Source organism: Sturnus vulgaris, chromosome Z, assembly GCF_052056855.1.
Source record: "Sturnus vulgaris isolate bStuVul1 chromosome Z, bStuVul1.hap1, whole genome shotgun sequence".
NCBI classification, from domain to species: Eukaryota; Metazoa; Chordata; class Aves; order Passeriformes; family Sturnidae; genus Sturnus; species Sturnus vulgaris.
The window spans coordinates 68,699,484-68,725,822 of NC_142283.1; the positions used below are offsets into that span (position 1 = coordinate 68,699,484).

Here is a 26,339-nt window from a genome sequence, read left to right on the forward strand (position 1 = left end):
CATGCAAATTAACCAGAACCTATAAAAGTGTAAGATTTTGTGACCAACCCCCTCCTTTCCTTCCATCTTGCAGCCATCTGGGCAGGGACCACGACTGTGGCACTTGTATTGCTGGGGTGTGGCTTTCGTAGGCCTTTCGTAGGCCTCACAATAAATACCCATTTTATTCTCCTTAACTCTGTGTGTAGCCTCTGTTCCAGCTCCTCAAGGCATCACCTGGACTGTCTCCTGTTTCCTCATGAAAGCAGTAATGATTTACGAGCATGAGCCTCCTTACCAAATTCTCACTCTCCTGCTGTCAGACTGAAGGCAGAGGGGTCGTGCAGCTCCCTCAGGCAGCACAAGGAGACCTGCAGGGCACTGAGGCATTTTGGCTGGTGCCCATTGATTCCTCTTGGGTCAGCCTGGGCAGCTGCCCTGGTACAAAGCCTGGTTCTCCACGCTGCAGTAGAACACATCTCCCTGGTGGGGCAGAGGCCCTTTCGTTCTCAGCACTCCTGCCACCAGATCAATTTGCCTTCACTGAAAGATAACCAAATCAAACAAAGCCTCTGGCCTTTCATTTGAAGGACTGCAGCAAACCACACAAGGGTCACATGAGTCTGCAATATACACTGACTTTTCAGGGAGAAATCTTACAGTAAGTTAAACAGGAGGATTGTTTTCGGTTGGCTTCAAGGCACCCACGTTACAAGCCATATGGAGAAGTGTTCTGTGGGGTTTGTTCTGTTCTATTTCTTTAAAATGTTGAATTACTCTCTCATGTGCTAATATTTATATAGCTTCTGATGCACTGATGGGTAGGTTTTTCACTCTCTAATGAGACTAAAGGGTGTTTTTGTATGTACAGCACAGGGACGGAATGAAGCTGATTGTTTTGTAAGGCTTTATCTTCTTTCCAAGCCAGCATTGTTGGTGCAAGAAACTGGGAAACCAGGTAAGGAAAAAGAAAATATCTGTTCTCTTCTTAGTCCACTGGCAAGACTGCTACTTCCTCTTGTTTTGCCATATTTTGTAATTGATTATACTTAAATCTCTCTGAAAGGCTTGTTCATTGATGAGCTTTCCATGTAAAAAGTGCTGCAAGTTCTCACTTCACAGCAGTGAAGTGCCTTTCTTTGCTAAGGGAGGAAGCAATGCTTGCATTTGATGCAATTTCATTTCTTTAGAGCAAAAAATCATAATAGCATGTGGCTAAAAACCTAAAAAAACCCAGTTGCACAATTTATTTCAAATGCCTTGAAATGAAATATTTTGAAGTATTGTTTTGAAATAAATACTTTTGTTTTTAAATATCGTATTGGGTTTGGGAGGGTTTGAGGTAAACGAAATTTATAATGTTCTACTGTAACAGCCTATCACATTTAGTGTTGATTCACCCTCATGATGAGATTTGCATTTTTTAATTAATACAAATTTTTTTCTGGAAAATGTGAGGGGTTTTTTGTTTGATTGATTTTTGTTTTGTTTGGTTCTGTTTTGTTTCATTTGGGTTGTTGGTTGTTTGCTTGTTTTTTATTTTTTTTAAAGTTTGCCAGGTATTATTACTTCCTAAAGACTGCCTATAACCTTCTGTCTCAGCAAATAAAGTTTGATTGACCACTGGAGTGAGAAACAGGCTAGATGTTCTGTTTTTACTGCTGGTGAAAAATCAAATTAACTTTGAATAGTGATGGTTTGCAGTTTCAATAGTCTAGTCAAAACTTTGAGAAGGGAGAATTCACTGCAATAAAATGCTTATACAAAGGGAGTTTATAAACATGTGAAAATTAATTGATTACAGGCTAATAGATGGAGCTGCCTAGTTTTAAGGTCTTGATTGTTGTTTCACATACTGTATAGGAAGAACTCTCATATCTCTATTCTTACTTCTAGAAAATACTTTTGAGAATAATTCTAAGCAGTGAAGAACAATAACAGATCTTTATTTGTCACATTCAAAATAATTCATAAGCAACTTCTGAAACAGAAATAATGTACAATTGTGTTGGTACGCCTGATAAATAGATGGCCAAAAACCCCATTGTGACTTCTGGTCCTTGAAGTATTGACTGAATTAGTGTATGTCTGTCATGCATGATTGCCCCTTTCTAGGTACCTTGCTTAGTACCTTTGTATTTTGAAGCAGATTTATAGACTCTGCATTCTAGAAGAGACATCTCTGTAAGAATAACTAAGTGATAGTTCCTTGAGCTTTTGTTGCTTGTTTCTGTGATGTAGATGGACACCTTTGCCATGGGCGTGACTGTGCCAGTGCACCTGGTCCTGCTGAGCCTGGTGATTGGGAGCAGCCAGGGGTGCTACTGTGAACATTACCCTTGGGGACCGTGGTCTGCCTGCTCACAGACCTGCAATTTTGGCACACAGACCAGGCACAGGTAGGGCCAAGCCATCTCACTACTTCTGTGAAAAATAACACTTCTGAAGAGGGACACTCATGTCCGAAGCTCCACCTTCCACATTATATTGGGAAAAATTGTCATGCTCAAGTGTTTATCAGATACATAGATCATCTTTTAATTGCAATGCTTTAAAATTACAAAATGTTGTATATAGAGCATTACTGCCCATGAGGCAGGGAGGGAAGGGGAGGGCTGGAATGAAATGATTCCTGAGATCCCTTCCAACTCAGACCATTCTAATCCTATGAGCCAGTGCCTCCAAACAAACCAATATCTGCCAATGGATGGAATGAGGGGAGGAGCCAGGTCCTACAGTGGCCTTGCTGGCAGCATTCAGCCCCTGTGGACACACTGAGGCTGGTGCTCAGTGCCCTGGTCTGGGAGCCCTGCACTGGGCACAGTGCCACAGGAGGGGCGAGCTCCAAATTTCCTCCCTGCCCCATTAGTTTTATGACAGCAGATGATGTCAAATAAAGATTCAGCAGCATCAAATTTGATGCAGCTCTGTGGTACAATCTAAACTTGTGAGAAATCCCCTCTTTTCCTCCTGACTCTGTCTGTAGCTTTCCTCTGGGACATCTGAAGTGACATGAATCAAAAAGAATTGCTCTTTAAACTTAAGGCATATTTGGATTTTTCTTGTAATCAACGTTCTGCAACTGCATATTATCTCCCAGGGTTTCTTAGATGGGTTCACATCATTTTGTCAGCCTTCACCCACAGGTAGAGAACACCTACGATCTATCTGTTCTTTCCTAGCATATTTTTTAAACTTTTTTTTAGGCAAATAAGAATGGATGAATATTATAGCCAAAACTTCTGTGACCAGCTGTGCACAAAGCAAGAATCTCGTACGTGTAACCAGCAAACATGTCCTATCAACTGTCAGCTTGGAGACTTTGGCCCTTGGTCAGAATGTGACCCATGTGTTAAAAAACAAGTAGGTAGAAACTGTATTATATGGGTTAAATGCAAGAAATTATGCTAAAGAGATCTCCTTGTTTCAGCAAGGCAATTAATCTGGAAAATGACAGTTTAAGTTAACAAGGGAAATTGGTTATGAATTATACAGTAGGAGCTGGAGAGAACAAGTTAAAGTAAGCAGATCAAACCAGAAAGGGGTGATTTAGCAGAGTAAATCCATTTATGAAGCTGCTTGTGATGCTTATGATAAACTTACTTCAAAGTTTCCACTGCCATAATTAAAGGTGAAATTTTCACATAAAGAATCAACTTCATATAAAGAATAAACTGTGAAGTGTTCCTATCTGCTTAAGCTGGAGAAAGTCACATAATCTTAGCTTATCCATAACATTCTCTATGTTCTAAAGACAAGAAAAATAGAATCAAATAATCACTTGAAAAGAGTCAAGAGATCCTAAGTGCTGCTGGCTAGAAATTCTCAGGCTGTATCTTGCACTGATAGTCAGGCTTGAGATTGCTGTTAAGAAATACAGAGCACAATCCCTCGAACCCTCACAGCATGCACAAACCCTCACCCCACCCCCACAGGTAGATGTGCTAATATCTGTGGGACAAACACCCAGAATGATGTTTTTTCCTCTTGGTTTTTTCTCTGTTGATCATGGTACACTAAGAGATAGTAGAGAGGGAAAAAATGAAAAATCAGGTTAAAGTGAATTTGACCTAACAAACCAAGCCCTGTCAAATGTAAGGTTGTAGAGGACAGAGGGAAGTGACAGCAGATTGTGTGGGGTAGTTGTATGGCTGGTGGGCATGAGCTTTGAAGCTGACCACAAGTGCAGCTCTGAGGTTCTGTGCAGACACAGCTTATGTCCCTCTGCATGTACCCCTGAAAAGCAGCCCTGAAAAACCAATCAGACATCATAAGTATATTTTTACATATATATCTAACTTTCTGATGCCCAAATAGGGTGAGAAAGACACTCAAAAGAAGTTCTACATGTGAGAACCAGCCTGTGAGGTTGCAGCTAGGATGGGTAGTGTGAGAGCAGAGCAAGGAGAATCAGTGAGAGACTGGGAGACAGCCTCAAGAGGTGAAAGTTCCTCTCAGCTGGACTTATTTCAGTACCCTTTTATATGTCTGAGTTTCTTACCTTACATCCCTATATAAATGTATTAATTTTAGTAATTTTAAGTATTGATGCAACATATATGCTTCTCAAGCAAAAAGGTGCTTTTGTGGACTGTGGTCCATTTTCCCCTACAAACTATAAAGATAATTGCTTGTGACCTTTATAAATAGGAACAACCAACAGAATGGAGGACCTGGCTTACAGTGTAAGAGTGAAGACTAGTGTAAGGAAATTCCCATTGATGGAGAGGGATAAAGAAGTGGAAGCTCTGACAAATAAAATAGTGAGTGTTATGGAACTGAAATGGAGTGTAAGGAATGGTCCTCACGAGCTTGAAAACTTCCTGGTGTTGCTCTATGCACTCTTCCTTCAGAGTCACTTGGTTACTGATTTATTCTAGAATCTTCCTGCACTGCTGTCTCCAAGGTCTGTCTATAGGGAGGGAAGTCTGCAAGGAGCCATACTTTTCCAATGGGAAAAATTCTTAGAGGAGAAACTGTTCAGGCACATGCAGACAAGTCTCACCAGAAGTGAGAAGTGGAGTGGAAAACATATCTGAAGTGCTTTATTTATCACTCTTCAACTTTACTGTTCTGTGTGGAGGTGGTGTTTCAGTGAAAGAAAACTCAATGAGCTCCCAGAAACTTTCAGAAAAAGCATTTTTGTCCTCTCAAGTCATCCAGTCCTCTTCAGACAAGAGGTCCCACATGTAGGACACAAGCCACCTGGGTTGTCACTGTCAAGGTATTTCTAATTCAACAGAGATGGTAAAGAACAGGAAAAATCTCTGTAAGCCTGTTCTCACATAATTTCCTTCTGTACATACTGAAGATACGGGGATGGAATTTCTGATTCCTTTGGTGCTATAGACCTGGTGGTCTGCAGTTTAATCATTTATGCTCCATCAGGGCTAATGAAGCTCTTGGATACCAGTTCCCTGCCTCAGCTGGATGATGGCATAGTAGAATGGAAGGACAAGAATGACTGATTATTTCCTTCAGGGCTCTGGTTCTGACAAAGTTTCAGCAGCACTGAGGTGTGTGTGTGTGTGGCCCTGCCTGGGGTAGGACTTAGCTACAAACACAGCTCACAGAAACAACCCTGGGTTTATTTCTTTGCCTTTCAGTTCCGTACCCGGGCACTCGTGAGACCATCCCAGTTTGGGGGCCAGGCCTGTACCGAGCCACTGGTGGATTCCCGCCTGTGTTTCCCAACTAAACTCTGCAACATCGTGGAAGTTGACTGCAAGAATAAATTTCGGTGTGAAAGTGGTAATGATAATCTTCATTGTGTGACTGCAGTATTACCAGTTAGTCAAAAGATTAGATACTGAGACAAAAGATATCCATATTTTCCATGCATAAATTCCAGGGAAAAGGGACCAAGGAGAAAAGGTTATGTGAGGATTTTATATGTAAGAGCTTATCTTTTCAGTTTCTTCTGTAAGTAATTAAAATGCAGTCCCTAGCCTGGGATGTCACTATGATCATGATAGCTGGACAGTAACACTGTTCCAATTATATTTCTTTGCACAAATTTTTCTTATACAAACATAACCATAGAGTTTGTCTGAACATAAATTCTCAGCATTTTTATTAGAGGCTTGTGGCTATTTCTTGTTTGCTTCAATTTAAATATACCTGATTAGACTAAATAATTTTATCCGCATATCCTTTTGCCAAACTTAAATTTAAGTCTTTGCAGCTTCGAATCAAGGAAAAACTTACAGAATTAAAGCTGTCATTTCTTAATTGGGATAATCTTGGCCTTATACTAACTCAGTGATAATATCTATGGCAAGCTCACACCTTTGGATAGGAAAAAGACAAGACTGCCCTTTTCTGCATTTAGACATGATGAACATTTGCTGCTGCTGTTTCTCTGGTGTAGGTCGCTGTATTTCAAAAACTTTGGAATGTAATGGAGAAAATGACTGTGGGGACAACTCTGACGAAAGAAACTGTAGAAGGAAAAAGACTGTGTGTAACCGAAAGTATGAGAGCATCCCAGGTGTGCAATTAATAGGCAGTGGGTAAGCCAACCCTGCTAATTTTTTCGTAAGCTTTAGTTGTTACCTCACTAATTTGCATGAACAAACTAATTCCCAGTTACCATGTGGGAGCATTCATTAAAGCATGTAATCTCTCAAATTAAAACTTGCAAGAAATTTTAAAAATACAACAAAACAATCAGGCTAGGACTTGCCTGCTGCGTCTTCTAGTGCTGCTCTGCACTGCTGGTAGACCAGATGAAGGGTGTCGAGGAACACTGCCCTTGAGTGACTTGTTCTGTCCCACAGCAACTAGAGCATGTATGGGCAACTTCCAGCTCATGGAATTTACATTGTGCCAAGTGCTCCAGAAATTTTGAGGCTGTTCCTCTACAGATGTTTGTCTGTGTGACATTTCACAACATACCAACTACTTTCACGCTATTAATTAAAGGAATATAAAGTCTAAACATAAGATGCCTGTCCCAAGCAGACTTGCAATCTTTAATTGAATTTTGATATCTCAGTGTGATCCAGTAACATCACTTATGGTAGAAATAGAGAACCAGTAGTTCATTTTTAGGTTCGCCACTTAAGACTGACTGCCTTATGCTGGCTTTGGGGTTATCAGTAAGGTTAGGCACTGCTGGAAAGCAGGAAGCTGGATTGATGGTACTGCATTTTTCAGGTGAATTCAGTGTGAATGAGAAGATGTTGTAATTCCTTTCAAAGCAGTAACATGTAACATATTCTCAATTGAATCTACAATATCTCAATGCAGCAGTATACTATGAAATGTTGCAAGTCTATACATCTTTATGGAGTTGTTTAATCTCTGGAAATATTCTTTTTTCATTAGATTTCACATTCTGGCAGGAGAGAGCCGAGGGGAAGTTCTTGGCAACTCATTCAACGGAGGACAATGCACAACCGTGAAGCGCAATGAGACAAGGAAATTGTATCGTGTCCCTGCGAATCTGGAGGCTGTCAGCTTTCAGGTACTCTCAACCAGCTGTAAAACCCTTACTGTAACCACAATCCAAGTTAAGTGCTAGGTACTACTGTATGTTTTAGAACAAGATTTCTCAACCTGGTGAGGCTTGAACATGCTTCAGTTGATGTGTGGAAAGGGGATAAATTTTTTGCTTCATTCATGCCATTCAGATCTGTGTTAAGTCAACGCACCATGTATCAGAGTCAATATGATTGATTTGAACTTCTCTTGCTTCCTTGTGGCTGTGGCCTTATTTTGTTCTGACTGGGTGCCAAAGGCTTCTCCTAACCAGACATCTAGGCAGAGGTTTGTTCAACTCCAAAGCTTATTCCAGCATTACTTCTGTATACTTGAAATACCAATGACTGCAGTTACTGACTCCAGCTCCCTTCCTGTCACCTGCAGCCTTGGGACCCAGTTCCTCCCTGAGCCATTTTAACCCCTCAGTCCTGCCTGTTCCCTGCCCAGCCCCTCCACAGTGCAGAAAGAAAAGGAGGCAGACTGGGAAGCAGGAGGACAAAATATACACAGCCTGGAGAGGAGGCTCACAGCACAAGCTGGGGAATGACCAAAATAAACCTGGAGTGTATCTTATAAAAAATCTAGGAACCACTAATACCTTTTTCATTTACACTAGCTTTCAGAAAATGCTTTGAATACTGTGGTCAGGGCACAACATCTGGCTGTGTACATATGAGCAGGCCCTGTTTGAAGCCAGTAGATGCTGCATTGGGAAGAAAAGAATTCAAGCTATGAAGAAAGCTCAACTAATGGATGAAAACTAATGATTTTTGCCACAGGAGTTTTGAGATTTTAAAATTACTTTAACAGAGGCAACTGAAAAAAGGACACCCTGCTACTTTCCACAGAAACTGCAATTGAATTGGCAGTGTAGGATTTGTCAAAAATGGTGAAAAGTTACTGTGTGCAGAAATATTCAGAGGGGAAAACCAACCTTTGGTTTGCCCAGGTCTCTTTTGCAGAACTGTTAAGAGTTTGTGAAACTCACCTTTAAGAGTGCATCTTTAACATTTAGAACAGCTTCTCATATAGAAGGGTCACTGGATTGGGCCATCTTGGAACTTCAGTGTATTTTCCTGCAAAAGCATATGACTTTTTGTAAAATGGAAGTGGAGGGGGAGAAGGGACCACCTCGTATCTCAAAATCCTTAGCAGCCCTATTAAGCAAACAGGTCTGGAGGAGGGGAAAAAAATTTTATTTTTCAAAAACACACAGGGATTTTCCAAAATTTTGGGAAATAACTAATTTCTTATCTGATGCTGAGGTCTTGGTGCTTTGCTCAACACCACCACTGGAGGTTTACCAACACTTTCAGCAGGTTTGCTCACAATTCCTCTTCGTCTGCCTTTAATCCATCATGCAGTAGAGGTACTAACAGTCCAAGTATACTCTAAGACTCTCCTGTGGAAACCTGTTCATTCTTCTTGCTGGAAATTGAGAAGAAAGGCCAGAAAGCACCAAACTCTGTCTTATACAATATAGAAGCCATGGAGTTGGGAAGCAATGATGATGTAGACACAACATATATGTCTGGAATTATTTTAAAAGTATGCTGAAACTTTTGGAAAGTATTCCTAAGGTTTAGGGCACAGGGGTGAGAAGCTTTATAAGAAAGCGTTACATGCTTTGCTGTTGTTGTTGTTGTATAAACAATTACTAGTAAGTCTGCTTCTTAACTTGTATTTATTTTGCCTCTTAGCCCTTCTCAGACTTGTCTTTTGTCTTAAGAACAGTTTTGTAGCTTACTTTAACATCTCAAATAATCAGGCATATTTTTTCGATCAAAAAACATCAAGAAATCAATAATTCTTTGCTTAATAGTTTTCTGTTTCATATTATCATTTATGCAAATAACTTTTGCTTTATTGAATTGCCAGGTAACAGATGAAGAGGACGATGTAACATCAGATTTCTACAAGGATTTAACTCCCCTGAGTGATAGTGCTTCTGGCAGTAGCTCATTCATTCATAGTGGTAAACATTCTTCTGGTATTCCATTTTTTTTCTCAAAAAAGACTCGGGTCCAGAGTACATCATCTTCCTCTTTCAAGAAAGCTATTAAAGCCTCACATGAAAAGGTAATTGGATGTTGCCTTCAGTTTCTTTCTTTCAAATGATTTCTGTCTGCTCATTTCAGAACTAAGCTGCCAGAGGCTACTTTCCCTATTAGGACATTGGCCTACTAGAGTTAGGTATTTTAAAAATCCTCTTCCAATACTACAGCATTTTCCCGGTTGTAACATACCTTTTGTAATGCATCATGGTTTTCTGGGTTTAGTACAGAAAACATAGGCTTATTCCACTTTTAAAAGCATAGATTTGACATTATCATATTGGGTAAGCCATGCTTTCCCCTATCCTAATTATAGATTAAGAGGACATAATATCTAACATTAGCAGACATCTCAAAGAATAAAGGAAGTGTACACAAGAATGTTATACATATGCATGTATGGGTATTAATCTACATTAGTTTTTTTATTTGGTAACTAACTTGTGTATTGGAGTCTCATGTCTGACAAGACACATTTGGTCATAAAGATAATCTCAGAAATAACACACCCACAGAAAAGTTTCTCAGAACAGATAACATTTTTCCCATAAGATTCTGTGCCTTTAAAGTAAATGAATACTGGTAGGGTAAAAGATTTTGTATCTTTATAGTTTAATGGCAGTAAATGATGGGCTATTGTTTACACTTCTGCGTGGGAAAGGCTATAGGACTGAATGAAGCTAAGACCTGTTGAAATTCAGGAGTTTTAATGCAATTACAGTGAAGTTTTTGCAAAAACATTAGTCTTAACATTAAGATTTCCTATGATGGAAGTTTGCTGCAGGCCTTGCTCACTTGTCCTAATGGTGAAGCAACTTGATTGCTTGAACAGAACATTGTTTCTAGTTTGAATGCAGCTATCCTGAAGTTCCAAGTGCTGGAAACCAGTTCACTTTCATGCCTGTGTAGATACCTGTACACAGATCAGGCTGCCCTCTTGTACAATTGGAATTGGCAAGTTTATTTTGGAGTAGCAGTGCTTCTTATCGGCTTAAACCCAGACCAGAGCTAATTATGAAAATGTTAGTTTAGGTTTAACTTCCAACAGAAAAGTTCTTTTGCATATACATTGGTTGTCATGGAAGATGGTGAGGTACAGGCACAAGTTGCCCAGTGAAGCTGTGGATGCCTCGTCCCTGGCAGTGCTCAAGGCTGGGTTTGATTTGAGCATCCTCAAAGCCCCATCTAGTGAAAGTTGTTTCTGCCCATAGCAGTGGGGTTGAACCTAGATGGTCTTTAAGGTCCCTTCCAACCCAAACCATTCCAGAATTCTGTGAAATCAATAAACCCACCAATAACTTATTCTAGTTGATGACTTAACATAAAGATGTCATGTAAAGATGTTGTAAAGATGTTATAAAAATGTTTCATAAAAATGACAGTTTAAAATCCTTTCTTAATGAATCCACAGGAGGACTATTACCTTGGGTCTTCCTTGTGTTATCAGCTGTATCAAACAGGAGGCCTCTATTTTTATCTCTATCTCCATAAATAGTATTAGTGAGTGGTTATAGATTGTGTGCTTATGCATGTTTGAGAGACCTACAAGTAAATTTGCAACACTTCCTTATATATAGAAAAAAATGAGACTATAGTGATCACTTAAAAGGAAGGAGGAACTCTCCTGTGCTTTGGGACATCTCATTCAGACCTTTATGTTAAAATATGTATAAATAAGATATAAATATTTATATAAAATATGTAATATGCATATATATAGCATATATGCATATAAATGAACAAATTGCATATAAATATATGCAAAAAAAATTTACATTACTATCCCAGGATCTCTAGAGGGCCCTAGCCACTTGAAGTGCCATACATTTCTCCATATTGACATGGAAGAAATATGAAGACTTGATGGTTTTGAAGTTTATTTACCAGAAAGGTTTTAGCTAAGTGGACTAGTCCTCTAGTATGTCTTCATGAGTTATGATCCTTTAATCATAGAATCACAAAATAATAGAATGGTTTGTGTCGCAAGTGACATTTAAAGGCAACCTAGTATGATCTGCAATTAATTGGGACATTTTCAACTAGACCCTGTTGAACCTGTCCAACCCAGATTTGAATGTTTCCAGATGGTGGATGTTCCCCATCTCTCTGGGCAGCCTGCTCTAGTATTTCATCCTCATCATAAAAATTTTATTCCTTATATATAGCCTGAATCTAGCCTCTTGAAACCGTTATCCCTTCCCTTTCTGCTGTAGGCCTTACTAAAATGTCTGTCGCCAACTTTCTTATAAACCTCCTTGAAGTATCACAATGCCACAATGAGGTCTCCCTGGACACTTCCAGGCTGAATAACTTTTCCAGTGTGTGCTCATAGCAGAGTTGTTCCAGCCCTCTGACCATTATTCTGCCCCGCCCTCCTCTGGGCTCACTCCAGCAGGTCCCTGTCCCTCCTGTGCAGGGACCCCAGCTCTGGATGCAGTGCTCCAGGTGGGTCTGAGCAGAGCAGAGCAGAGGGGCAGAATCCCCTCCCTGCCCTGCTGCCCACGGGGCTCTGGATGCAGCCCAGGACACGTTTGGCTCTCTGGGCTGGGAGTGCCATGGCCAGGGCATGTCCAGCCTCTCACCCACAGCACCCCCAAGCCCCTCTGGGCAGGGCTGCTCTCAGTGATTTCTTCTCCCAGCTTGTACTCATGGACAGGATTTCCCAGATTGTGTGCAAGTGCATACTGAAAACAGCTAAAGTATTAGAATGAACATTTGCCAAAGTGGCCCAGAATTTTGTGTGTCATGACAGAAATGTTAGCTGGCATCACTGAAAATTGAGAAAGTGGAGCAGAGCAGTAATATCCAGCAGAAGAACCCACGTATAAAACACAAAGTGTTTTATAATTAATCTTTCCTATCTGTCAGTTGGTTATTTGCTCCAGTTTCCTGCCCCTCCTTTTTCTCTTGATTTCTTTGCTTTGGCCTTGTGCCATTAGTTCCCCTTGTCACTTTACAAATGCTTTCTTTCAGTATTTTCTATTTGTTTCCTTTCTACTTAGTACAACATTAACATAAACAGATTCTAGCATTACAAAAACATATGAATAAGTTATTTCATAAGTGTGTATTTTTTTCTACATGTAAGAGATGTCCTTTCCACCTCAGGATATCCTATGATTCTGTGTTTCCAATGTTTGAACATTCTCTTTTATTTACCTCTCACGTTAACAGCCTGACACTTGAACTCATGGAGGTCTTTATCCCTAGGTTTAGTTTTAGTTTTAGTTTTAGATTTAACAGACTGTAAATGATGGAATTTCAAAATACCCACTCACCACACTAGCTGCCAACAACCTATAGACTAGCTGCAAACAACTTATAGAAAATTAAAAGGTGAACCCTTCCTCAGAATGTTTTTGGTCACCTTAACAATTGCTGGTGTATTTTTTTAATGGCAGATATCCTTTTAGATTGGTAGGTACTTGGTAACCCCTATATTTTTCCTGGAATACAAATTTTGGAATGTCTGGTATATACTCCAACAATGCAAGGGAGCCCTCAAGAACCTCTCAGAGCTCTTGGAAATTCCAGAACAGCCTTGCTCATGGCTAAAGCATCATGATAACAGGATTCTTTTGTTCTTGCAGTGTATCTCAGGATATACTCTTGGGTCCTCTAGTTTCTGCACTTACCTGCCTCTGAAGATGCTAAGACTTCCCTTTTCTTTTTTTCTAGAATTCCAACTTTATTAGAGTCCATAAAGTAATTTCTGTTGCAAACTTCACAATGAAAGAGTCAGATCTGCAGCTATCAGACGTCTTTCTAAAAGCACTTAACCACCTGCCCCTGGAGTACAACTATGCTTTATACAGCAGAATATTTGATGACTTTGGCACTCATTACTACACGTCTGGGAAGATGGGTGGCTCCTATGATATTCTTTACCAGTACAGTTCTGAGAAACTGCAGAACTCGGGTATGTAATCTTTAACGTAATGGATCTTTAGTGATATTTTAAGAAAATATCATTTTTGTTTAACAGCTTTTCTTATCCTGATTTTTAGGTCTTACACCATAGAGTAAGTTCTCCAACAGCAAAAAATTCTTTAGACTTTCACAGACTCATTAATTACTCACATTGCTTACATATAGAGCAAGAAGAAAATTTTGCTCTACACTGCATTTGAAAAGTTCAGGACATTCCTTATTTGGTAAATGTCACTGTGTTCAGGGAAACCACTTAAGACCTTCAGACCAAGACCAGATGCCATCAGGAAATGGTCTTCCAGCATCCTATAGCATGAGACTGAGGTCTGAGAGGTGTAAGGGGTACTTTTTGGGATGCAGTCAATAAAGTCGATGGCTTGGATTAGAAATTACTTTAAAAATTTCCCATGACTGCTAGTCTGTCAAAATAAAAAGACAATACCACAAAAATGGAAATCTAAAGTTAAAAGCTGAGATCTTTAATGCCATTGCTGTCACTTGCATGGGCATGGGAGGGTAGCAGAAGCATGCCTGTGTCCAGTTCTGTACGTGGGGAAGCACATGCCTGCTGCAGTGAAGTCTCCAGTGGTGGGTGAGCAGCAGGGTAAGTGTGGGAGCATGGTGCCTGCCATGTATCATGGTTATAGTGATGAAGATGCTGCTCTGTGCTATTTCTAGGCCTGTCAGTTGAGGAATCAACAGAGTGTGTCCGAACAGAAACAACCAGGCGTGTGCTCTTCTGGAAGAAAAAGAAAGTCAGTACCAGATGCACCACTAACAGGATGACTGTGACACATGAAGGTGACCATGATGAGAACAGGGCCCGTGTCCTGTTACTTACCCTGAGAGATAGCACTTCCCCCAGCTGCCCCAGGTGACCTCTCAGCTTTGTTGAACAGATGCTCTTCTACCACTCAGAGGAGTGGAGGAGTCAGAGGAGCCAGTGTTTCATTGTCTGCCTCTAATACAAGTGCTGAAATAATATTCTCATTTGCAAAAGAAATTATGATGTAGGTGTGCTATTTCTCTGCTCTGTAGCACCATCACTGGGGATCTGGTGGCACGGTCTCTCCAGTTGGTCACAGATCTGACAAACATTTAGCCCTGGGTGCAGGGCCAGGAATGCTGAACTGAAAAATGAGCAAAGCTAGAAATTTGTGTCCATAACTGAGTCCCTTATATTTTTTAAGGGTTGCTCAGAGCTCATTGAGAGAGTTGGGCAGCAGTAACACACTTGCTGACTTTCCCTTCCCAATTTCCTCATGCCAAGCAGACATTTAGATCCTGGAGTGCCAGAAATGTGTCCCAGAAGCTGCAGAAAGCTGGTGCATTTTCCATGAAAATGGCGGGAGTCATGTTCTGCATGACTAAGGATAGGAATTTCATCACTTCCACCATGATTTTGTCCTCAGTAGTTGATTAGTATCTGTTACTTGGATGTTTACAGCCATGACTAAACCTGCCATGCTGTGCTTTCTAGAAGAGGCAGCTGCATCCTCTGCATTTTCCACTGTCTTACACTCTGAATATCCCCATGACTCTGGCCTCAAATACTTTCATTTGGAATATTATCACAGGCTGCTGTCATAGCAGGCAGGGATTTTTCTTCTGAGCTCTGACTTCATTTTTCCAAGTTTCCTAGTATATTCTTTAATGTCCTCTTATACTTTTTCTTATAGTTCTGTTGTCACATTGACCGTCTTTGGAAGCCTTTGTCTGAAAATACTGTGATGAAATCGTCTTTCAGGTTCCATTTTGGAGTCAGCTGAACGATCAGTTTCCCTGGTAAAAGGTGGCAGGTCAGAATATGCAGCAGCTCTGGCCTGGGAGAAAAAGGGGGCTTTTCCAGGACACACAGTCTTCACAAACTGGCTGGAATCAACAAAGGAGAATCCTGTGGTGATTGACTTTGAGGTAGGAGAAGAACAAGAAAAACACTGAGATAGAAAGACTAAAGCTGGTTAGCAGCTCTTCATAGAGCCGTGGAGATATTTTACCTTGTAAACAGGGATGATGCTGTATGTGATATGAATGTACATAAATATGGCCATAACATAAACGTACAGAACTTTTATTAGGACAACTTCTTGTCCATGTTGGTTTATAGGCACACTGGTTTTGCATTGTCCATGGACAATGGAATCAAGAGTGAAGAATGTGAATTAAGTGCTCTGGCACCAGCAGGAGCTCAGACACAGGCAGGGATTAGTTACTGTGCAGGAAAACAGTGCATGGGATCATTCCCTTGTCAGACGTATGTTGCAAAATATGTCACATAGCTAAGCTGAAATAAAACAGAAATGCTCTCTGTCCCTGTCCTGCTCCTTTAATGCAGTGTGATGGTGCTGCTGTGAGTGCACTGAGCTGTCTCCCTCCCCAGCTGGTACAGCAGCTGCTCAGCAGCACTTGAGGCAAACAGCAAACCCTGCCCAAATGCAGCATCCACTGAGGTCTCTCCTGCTGCAGCTGCTGTCCTCCTGAAGGCAACATAGGGATGTCTGACATGACAGGGACTGGATGTAAGCAAACCCTACATCACATAGTGATGTGATGGGTGATAGAGAGTGTCCTGAATTTTAGGTCATAGCATCCCACTTGGTTGATTCTCCCCTGGCTCACAGAGTCCTAAACTGGGAAGATAAAAAAGGTATGAACAGGATAACATATGTGTATAGCAGTGCTGTGCTTCTTTAAAACATCCATAATTTCTGTGTGATACACCTTCATATGTAGGCTCTAGCTCCTTTAAAACGCTCTGGCTACCCCGGTGAGGGCCCTGCTGTGTTTTGGCTCCTGCTGACTGAACAGCTCTCTGCCAGGTGTCGCCCATCGTGGACCTGGTGAGGAACGTGCCCTGCGCTGTGACCAAGCGCCGCCACCTGAGGAGAGCCCTGAGGGAATACGTGGGCAGGTTTGACCCCTGCCAGTGTGCCCCGTGCCCCAACAATGCCAGGCCTGTGCTGTCCGGGACAGAGTGCCTCTGCCTGTGCCCGGCCGGCACCTACGGCTCCGACTGCGAGACGCGGGCTCCGGGCTACACATCAGGTATCTGGGGTGATGGCATCACAGTGCAACTGTGGTCCTTCTGGTACCTCTTCGTCAGGGCTTAATATGCCATAACCTGCCCTTACCACATCCACAGCACTTCTTACCACAGGCTGATGTCCAACAAGCATAAGAATAAATGTAGGGATAACAAATAAAAAAATCAAACTCAATAGCCATGACTACAAAGGCAGTGGTAAAATATTCCTTAAATATTCCTTAGCCACATAATTAAGGTAGTAAGAATTGAGCTATTCAGCAATATGGGTGAAGCTGAGATCAAAGATAATTGATGTAAAAAATTAAGAAACCCGTTGCTTAGTTTTCCCTATAGCCTATTATGCTTAAGACTAAACGGCTAATGAGAATAAAAATTGTTGCTTACACTTTAGAAGGAAAACCCAGTTGTCATAAGGAGAGAGAACATAATCATCATTCTGGAGAATTTAAAGAGCAATTTAATGCAAAAACATTTTTGAATTAAATTTGCACTAGTGCCATACCTAAGGGAAACAAAAGAGACATTATACATGTTTATATTCCACTACCAAAAGGGAAAATCACTTAGGCAGATATAGGTCTCATTATCTGACCCCGATAGAGGAATAGTTTGAAAGAAACAACTGAAGGCAGAGATGGATACAGAAAGTCTATTGCATGCAGAAAAGAAAGGATATGTAAGGAAAAAAAAATCTGTGTTTCATGCTGGTACAGGTAATATATGCCAGGGGTTAAGAGAAGACAGTAATAATAATGTTTTAATTTAACTGGCGTGGGATGTAGATTTGGGGTTTAGACATGGTGTTAGAACTCAGATTTATTTGGAAATTCATTAAATAGTGACCTATGTAAGAAACTTGTCATGAAACATGTACCATGAAAACACACACATCTGTGTGTGTGCAATAGAAGTATAAAATATGCTGCTTCTGAGTTTTAATATTACTTGCAACCAAAACTACAAAGGTAAATGTGTTTTAGGGTTTTATGAAGCAGCTGGAATTTGGCTGGACACCTTCTGGAAAACTCTATGTTCTAGATGCAATCTACTCCCTTAACATTAACAACTTTAAATATTCTGAAAATGGCTAATATAAATTTCCCCTCATCCCTCTCATACGTGGCCTTAAAAGAAATATTGTGTATGGCACTGGTCTGCCAGTAAAAGATGGTGTGTCTTCCATTCCTTGCAGTTGCTGTTGATGGCCGATGGGGTTGCTGGTCTGAATGGAGCCCGTGCGATGCTTCCTTCAAAAGAAGAAGGACCCGGGAATGCAATAACCCCTCCCCAATGAACGGTGGGAAGCCGTGTGAAGGGCAGCAGGAGGAAGAGGAGGGCTGTTATATCTCTGTGTTCACAGACAGGTAAGAAAATCAAAAGATCTCCACAGTCATGGGATGGTTAAGGAGCCCTCCAGAGTGGCTCTGTGACTACCAAGAAGTAGTAGACAGCTTTCCCCTCTGAATTTCTTTGGTGGAGCAGAGAAAAGGCAAACTCTGAAAATCTCTGCCATTTGCTTCACATCTGGATGTATTAATTTTTTGTTCCTAGAAAATTGCTGATGAATTGCATAAGGAGGTATGCCTGTAGATGCTGTATGCTACTTGCCAAGGAGAAATCTTTTCCTTCTCTTCATTGAAGTTCACAGTTTTTGGGATTTTTTTTTGTTTTTTTGTTTGTTTGTTTGTTTGTTTGGGTTTTTTTGTTGTTGTTTTTTGGGGTTTGTTTTTTTGGGGTTTTTTTTTGTCTTGTTTTGTTTTGTTTTGGTTTTGTTTTTTGGGTTTTTTTTGTGTGTGGGGGGTTTTTATTGTTTTTTGGTTTTTTTCCTATTCCCTCTTTTCTTAGAGGTTTAGATTTGAACTCAGTCACAGAGAGAGTTCAGATAAAGCCACCAAGTTTCTCATATTTCCACTTCAAGTATGCTTGAGGTACCTTTTTAGCATGTTTTCAACTTCATTTCCTAACCCCAAACTGGCTCAGTTTTTTCATCTTCAAGCCCAAGGCTTCAGTTTTTCCACTGGGACCAAGAACTGAAACAGGATTTTCACTATCCCTGCTGTAATGACTGCAGAGGGGATTCCAGAGTGAACAGGAGAGGATTACAAGCAGCAGGCTCCACAGTTCTTTGTTACCCAGTTAGACATCATGGTCTGTACAGCTCCATGCTCACAGAGACCAGCCACCTTTAACCACTGCATGGTGGCAACAGAATTACATGGATTATTTAGAGACTTCCTGTTAGATTGTTCATTGCTGAGTCTTTTTCTTGCTGTATAAAAATATTTAATTAATTATGTTGATAGATACATTTAGCACTTTTTACTGCTTTCATGCTCTCCCCCCATCAACCTGCAGTTTTGTTTACCATCTTTTATTTAACAGATGCTTAAAATACAGCCTTACAATAAATTTTCACTTTTCAGAGGTGCTCCTTGTATAAATGATGATGAAGCCAAGAGAGAAGAAAATGTCTTGATTGGTGAACCTGAGTCTGGATGTTCTAGGCCAGACCCACCAGAATATGGCTTTATCAGGGTGAGCATGAAAACTGATACAGAAGCAAAGTGTAGTAGTTGCAGAGATTGGAAATTTTATAGCTTCTCTGCTGTATGTGCCTGATATCCAATCTAGCTGCTGTGCTAGTGACAGTGCTGTGTTCAAGGAATGCTGCAGGACTCTAGCTCACCACACTACACCAGCAAATGAAGAAAAGTCAAGGTAAAATTCATTTCAAGTGGTCCTTGAATCCTTGTTTTGTAACCATGACATCAGTTACTGCAACTGGACAAAGTTATCATTATACTGGTGAGTGGATGACTCATATTTCAGAATAGGCAATGCATGCATTCATTACATCTTATCAGGATTTTGCTATTGTTTCCTTTGACAATGCCCAGTCTTGTTACCGTAGATCCTTGCAGAACTTTCTGGTGTGGGTTTTTAATTTTTTTTTTATTTGTTTTTTAGAATGAAAAGAACCAGTATGCTGTGGGGGAGGAAGTTGAGATTGTTTGTGTGAGTGGTCATAGCCTCATTGGCTATCAATACCTTCGATGTCTGCCAGATCAAACATGGACACAGCAACATATTGAATGCCAACGTAAGAAAGAGAAAATTAACAAAATGCACAGCAACAAAATAGAAGGGGAAGGAAAACATAAAAAAAATTTTAATAAAGGTTAAATAAAAAAGAATCTCAAACATATCTGAAAAGATAACATTTTTAGAAGGTATTTCATGTAGACATGGCAAAAACATTGTGAGTCACTACATCAGTCCTCTTTCAATTCAGAAGTGTTACTATTACGTGCTTTGTAAGGAAATTTTAATATCCAGTGCATTAAAAAATCCTCAGATGGATGCTGTGAGATCCTTTTCTTTTCTAGTTTTAAATACCTTTAACAAAAGGACTCACCTTTTGTTTTCAGGCTTACATAGATATCTTTAGGTTGATGCAGTTATGAAGAAGAAATCATTTTTACAGAAATTTGTCTACTATCTTTCATATTAAATGGATGATGTGTTTCTAACCATGACCTCCCAGACTGCCTTGAAAATCTCTACCATAAATCAATGCTTTGAAGGATTTATGGGTCAGTTAAAAATTAAGGATCAGAACTGGTCTGTGTTTGCCAGCAAGAGAGATTTCAGTAGTTTTTTAGAACTTGGTGTGATTTAATTGACTTATTCTTCATTTTAACAAAAGAAGTACCTGAATATACTTATGAGCTTTCTATTGCCATTGCCTTTCTTCCATTTACAAAAGGGAAATTAAAATATGCTGTTAAATGCCATTCTTAGTATTTTTAAACAGCAAAATTAAATTACTTATATTGGCATACATTAGAAGCATATTGTCATTATTTAGTTATTACTTGAAAAATACTTTAAAGACTATGACAATGCACTAGAAATTTCTAGACTTAATTATGTTAAATTTTTATTAGTTTTGAATGTCAGACAAATGTTCATTGTTACTGAGTGTCTTTATATGGTTCTTCAGATAAAGCATTATGACTTTCTGTAAATATCCACACAGCATTAAACCAACAAGAATTATGCTTTTTTTTATTGTTTGTTACAGCCTCAGTATGCCTCAGGCCACCAATATCTGACAGTGTCACAATTTCCCCATTTAAACAACAGTACAACATTGGTGAAACAATGAAGCTGAGCTGCCAAGCTGGGTTTATAATCACTGGTCAGACAAAGTATACCTGTGGGAAAGACCTGTCCTGGATACCTCCTATTTTGAGCTCTATTACATGTGAAAAAGGTTAGTATGCCTGGAGATACTTACTGTTTCCATATTGCTGGTGTTAACAGTACTGTTTATTTCAGCGAGCTAGAACTAGAAGGCTGATGACTGGGTTTAAGACATACAGCAGCTGTTCATTAATTTTAGTTTTACTTTGTGTCTCCCATGGTGACAGAATTTCAGCTCTAAACTTCTGCATTAAGTTCAGAATTTTTGGATGCAATTTTTGGATGTGAACTTTAACAATGAAATTGAGACACTGCAACTTTTTGCTTAAAACTGAAACCAAACCAACCAAACCCCAACTCCATTAACAAGGCTTTATGAAAGCAAAGTAGGAAAATGCATTGTATTGAAACTTCAGCTTCTCTTGTTAAACAGTGTTTTCCAGTGATTTTTGCAAAGACTGATGAAAATACTTGCAGCATGCCAACCAGGGAGCTTCTGAAGAGAGAAACTTAGGATAAATAGAAAGAAATCCATTTTATTGTAGGAGTGTAAGATATTTCTGTTTACTCCTTACTAGTTACAGTAGTTCTCACTCTCTTGTTTCAGATGTGCAAACTAAAATTAGAGGTATTTGCAATCCAGGACAAAAGCAGGTTGGATCTCAATGTGTTTGTATGTCTCCAGAAGAAGATTGTGGGTAAGTACTGTAATTAGAAATCAAAGTTTCTCTAATGGTAGACCAAGAGGCCATTGTGACACCAAACAGGAAGAGCAGGAAAAGACAATTGCAAAATCAAGACTACTCTCTGCTCAGATATTAGCTACCTATTGCTCTGTATTCAAATTAAAACCCTGTTTGTATCCTATGAAGCAAATGAAGAATCACAGAATCACAGAATGGGCTAGGTAGGAGGGGCACGCAGTGGTCTCCTGGCCCAACCTCCCTGCTCAAGCAGGGCCATCCCAGAGCATATGTCACAGGATTGTGTCCAGATGGTGCTTGGATATCTCCAGTCAGGGAGACTCCACAATCTTTCCATGCAAACTGTTCCACTCACAGTAATCCACTTCTTCCTCATGTTGAGGTGAAATTTTCTGTGCATCACTCACTGCCCTGCTGTCTCAGCAGCACAGAGCAGAGCCTGGTCCATGCTCTGACCCCTCCCTGCAGGCACTGACAGACACTGATGATGTCCCCTCTCAGTTGTCTCTTCTCAAGGCTGAACAGGGCCAGCTCCCTCAGCCTGTCCTCATGAGAGAGATGCTCTGCTCCTTTGATCATCCTTGTCATCCTCCACTGGACCTGTTCCAAGAGCTCCATGTCTCTGTTGTCTCAGGAGCCCAGAACTGGACACAGACTCCAGATGAGGCATCACCAGGGCTGAGCAGACATGCAGGGTCACCTCCCATAATCTGCTGGCAATGCTCTCCCTAATGCACCCGATTACATTACTGTAATGAGGCACCACAGCATATCCTCTTAATCTACACTGCTCTCTGCTACTGGAGACCCCAACTCTTCCTTTTTTTCTCTTTATTTCTCCAATGTCATCACTGTGCACAAGGAGCATACAAGAACTATGATCTCTAAGGTTCCAATCCAAACCATTCTATGATTTTATGATCCTCTTTTTGGAAAATGATGCTGCTTGGAAATGCATGCACCTTCTAACAATGAATTCACTCAGTAACCAATACAGAAAAAAGGAAACTACAAGCCACATGACTGTTTTTGCCTGCCCTTGGTCCCAAGACAGCTGTGTATCAGAGACAGAGTTTCACACACAGCTGCAGGGATGAATTAACTCAGAAAAGCCCTGTGAAACTTCACATCCTTGTGGAGGTAACAGCCTCAGCTTTTTCCTGCACAGACACATGCCCTTCACCTCCCAACAGCTGGACAGGACCAAAGCTTCCCCATCTCACAGCACTTGTTTCATCAGGTTCAGGTTCAGGTCCAGGTCCAGGTCCTGCAGTAGCTAGGGCAGCCTTAGGTCTTTAGATGGATCTCCAGCCTGGCCATGGCTTTGCTCTGTTTCATCTGATCCTGATGGACTGTTTAAAATCATGGACTTTTCCACAGCCTGCTAAAATAATTTTTCTTTTATTCCTTTGGTCAGACACTACTCAGAAGACATCTGTGTGCTACATGCTGTTTCTGAACAGAATGTGACCAAGCCCAGCTGCCAGTACTCAGCTGAAATGTGCCTCGGAGTGCAGTCATTTCATTTCTTGCATGCTGGCCCTTGCCGTAGTAATTCCAACCTAGACTGGGCTATTGAGAGAGCAAAGCTCTCTACAAATAGCTTGAAGAAAGTGCCCTGTGGCTATGACACCTGCTATGACTGGGAGGAATGTCAAGGTATGACTTCTGAATGGTGAAATTTAGCCATCCCTTTGGATCTAAAAGTAAAATGTGCTGACTTTCACTGCTCCAAGAACAGGATTTACAGACATTGTGTCCTTCTGGGCACACAGAGTGTCAAAGTGTGGTCAGTCCTGTGTCCCTGCTACCTGGGATTACACTTAGATATGTGCCTTTTCCCTTTACCCACAACTAGTGTGGTGTTGTTACTTCCCATTACAGCCCATTACAGGGCTGTAATTTGAGTTCCTCCAAGAGGAACTTGGAGACTAAGAGAACTTTTTCAGGAGAATTAACGTTTGAATCTTTAATCACAAAAATGTAGTTGGTAATATTTTCAGTCATTCCTTTTAAGGCTACTAGCTCCTAGTCTGTACTTCAAGAATTAATTTGGGCCGCACCTTCTATAGTATATAATTAAATTGTGACATTAAATCATGATACTACTTCAAAAGCAAGACTGGGGTCATCAGGCTTAATGGGATTTTAACGGTAAAATTTGCAAATACCCATATGTGAAAACTGTGTTTATCAAGAGTTTTAATGAACTGGCTAAGCTGGTAAAATCCCTAAGAGGATTATTTTCTAAACAATATTGTGCAACTTGGCTATTTACTGTGTAACCAGGTGATAAGAGCAGTAGGTTTTTCTGTAAATGTCTCAGGTGCTGATTGGCTCCACGCACATCAAGTGCTTGCCAGGTAAAGGCTGAGTGACAGACACGCTCACTCTATCCCTTGCTGCCAGAGACAAATCTGATTCTTATCACACGTGGTCTACTTAATGATAAATAAAGCAACAGCAGTGTGCAGCAATCCTAAGCCCCTATTTTGAAGATGCAAGATATCTGGAGCAGAGAATTTGAAGCAAATATGGCTGTAAAATTACTGCATGACCTATTGTTCCCTGTGGGCTCAAGCAGAGGGCCTGACCAGGTGTGTCCATCAATGGACATGCTCTGGTGGAACCTCTAGGCACCTTGTGTTCCTTGGAAAAATATGATAATTTTTTAAAAATTGCTTATTCCAGAGCCTCTAAGATGCCTAGCCCTGCTTCCACTGTGCAAGTGTCTTCAAGCTGGATCTTGTGCACTTAGGTGTTTTTCTATCATAAGCCTACAGAGGAGCCCTGTTCAGAAAAATAAGAGAGAGGGGAGAAAAATATATTAAATAAGATTAGTTGTCAGTGTGGTGCTCAAGAGATTAGAACTGGAACTCTTCACCATCTCCACGGAAGTCCACTTTTCATGAGTGTGCACAAACATTTAGGAAATTAATATTTTGCTTTTCCTGAGAGTGAGTAGTTGGTATCAACAGAGGGACAGAACATACTGCAGAGAAGATACTGCAGTACCATGAAAGAAGCTAAATGGAGGAAAGCACACATTTTTCATGTTTTAAAAAACTGAAGGCAGAAACTCTGCCTAGGGAATTTCTGGGAAATAATATAAAGAGTCAGAACCTGATTAGATCAGAAATAGGTAATGAAATAACCAGCAGGACTGAGCTTTACCACAGGCCAGCAGTAGGTAGCTTAGCATTCATAAAGAGAGCTTTAATGAAATAGGAGCTGACACAATATGGACCTTAAGACTCCATTTCATAGCAAGATTGTGTTCAAGGATAATTGGGAAAAGAAAGTCAACTTAATATATCTTTGTTTAGAAGAAAAGTCATGGAAAGCTAGTGGATAAAAATAGTTAGATCAATTCTGCTTTTGTATGGGCCATTGCTGCAAAAACTGTTATTTAAAGCTGATTATGTCTTTATTTCTAATATTCAACCATCTAGTGAATGCACGACAGATTTTTTGTAACTAATATATCACAAACATCCAATAGTTCTTTTCCCTGTTGGATTTTGAAATGTCATAAAAGTATAAAATTTGGGTTTAGTCATCACATTTGCTGCTCTATTTCCATACCTTCATTCCCAGAGACACAGACCCAGTGCTCCTGCCTGATGCCTTACCAGTGCCCCAAAGGAGAGATCCGCCCTCACTGCATCCAAATGGAGACGACAGGGAGGAGGAGGACAGTCAGTCATTGCATGCTGGCAGCCATGAAGTGTGCTGGCATCAAACTGCAGGTTCTGGAGCAGGGGAGCTGCCTGCCATAACCCACTTTCTCTCTGCAGACACCGTGATCATTGCATCGAATGCAGACTGAGCCACAGAAAAACTTGGCCAATTATGAAAGGATAAGTGGATAAAAACAAAAGGATGAGAAAAAAAAATATAGCTCACTTAACAGCTTTTGGGGATAAAGGTGGCAGTGGCTTTTTTCTGTCTGAAAATGACTTGGGCTTGGGGATATAAAGATGGATTGTCATTGCTGGCACCTCTGGGGATGTGCAGAGGAAAGGAGGGGAACAAATGGAAAGGGAGAAAAAGAAATATTGCCTTTGGTCTCCCCTAGAGCTGGATGAGACTTTTCCTTTCCTCAGCCATTTGTTGCTTTGTCCTTGTGCTTGTGACTGCTGTGCACTCTTGTCTCACTGTCTGAGTACCTGCTGTATCATGCAGGCAGAGAGAGCAGGCAGTTCAGCACCACATCCAGCATCAAATGGGGAAGGGCTAGCAAGAGGTGACCTGCAGTCACGGTACCAATGAAAGGAGCAATACCAAACACTGAAAACCACAATTACACAATGAATGAGTGAAGTCTTCAAAACAATGTGATTTTTAATTTGAGTAGCTGAAGGGAGGAGGTGTTAGCTTTCTGTGTTTGTTCCCTGAAGCCTAAAGCTTGGGGACTTTTTACGGTATACTCCTCAAGAATGTTTTTATTTTAAGTGTAAAATAAACATTTAATGAACAATGCACTGGGCAGTCCTGTAATATGTGGTTCTACTTGGAGTGGTTCTGCTTGAAGTCTGCAGAAATACATCACAATCAGATTCCTTGCATACACCTGCATCAGCACCAAACCTGAGAGCAATTACATGGGGCACCTCAGCCCAGCCATGGTCCATGCCCCCAGCATTCCTTGGTCACAAATCATTACTTCTGAGCAGTTGCAACTAGAATTTTCCATTCAGCACTCAGAATTTCACAAACCTGAGTATAAACCTGCCTTTTAAGAAGGGGAAAACTGAAAGTCACTTGTTTCTTTACCAACAGACATCAGAACACTGGCAATCAGGAAAAAAACCCCACAGAATCATAGAAAGGAATCATAGAAAAAATCATAGAAAAGAATAATAGAATTTGCTGAGTTGGAAAGGACCCACGTGGATCATCAAAGTCCAACTCCTGGCCTTGCACAGGGCACCC

The 26,339-nt window shown here is 40.6% G+C and overlaps 1 protein-coding gene across 2 annotated transcripts; it reads left to right on the plus strand.

The window, feature by feature from the left end:
• Positions 1–447: 447 nt before the first annotated feature.
• C6 (complement C6) lies at positions 448–25,888 on the plus strand. Of its 2 annotated transcripts, none has more exons than XM_014875549.2 (19): positions 448–640; positions 851–937; positions 2,221–2,378; positions 3,186–3,342; positions 5,586–5,730; positions 6,350–6,491; positions 7,309–7,447; positions 9,343–9,543; positions 13,197–13,437; positions 14,127–14,249; positions 15,196–15,362; positions 16,268–16,493; positions 17,687–17,858; positions 18,918–19,029; positions 19,462–19,594; positions 20,579–20,770; positions 21,308–21,398; positions 22,822–23,063; positions 25,002–25,888. In XM_014875549.2, exons 3-19 carry the CDS (start codon positions 2,221–2,223, stop codon positions 25,181–25,183), a joined length of 2,823 nt encoding a protein of 940 aa, XP_014731035.2. In that variant the 5' UTR covers positions 448–640; positions 851–937; the 3' UTR covers positions 25,184–25,888. The 2 variants fall into 2 exon arrangements, with proteins under 2 accessions (XP_014731035.2, XP_088013341.1); XM_088157215.1 differs by having other exon boundaries at positions 636–719.
• Positions 25,889–26,339: the final 451 nt, after the last annotated feature.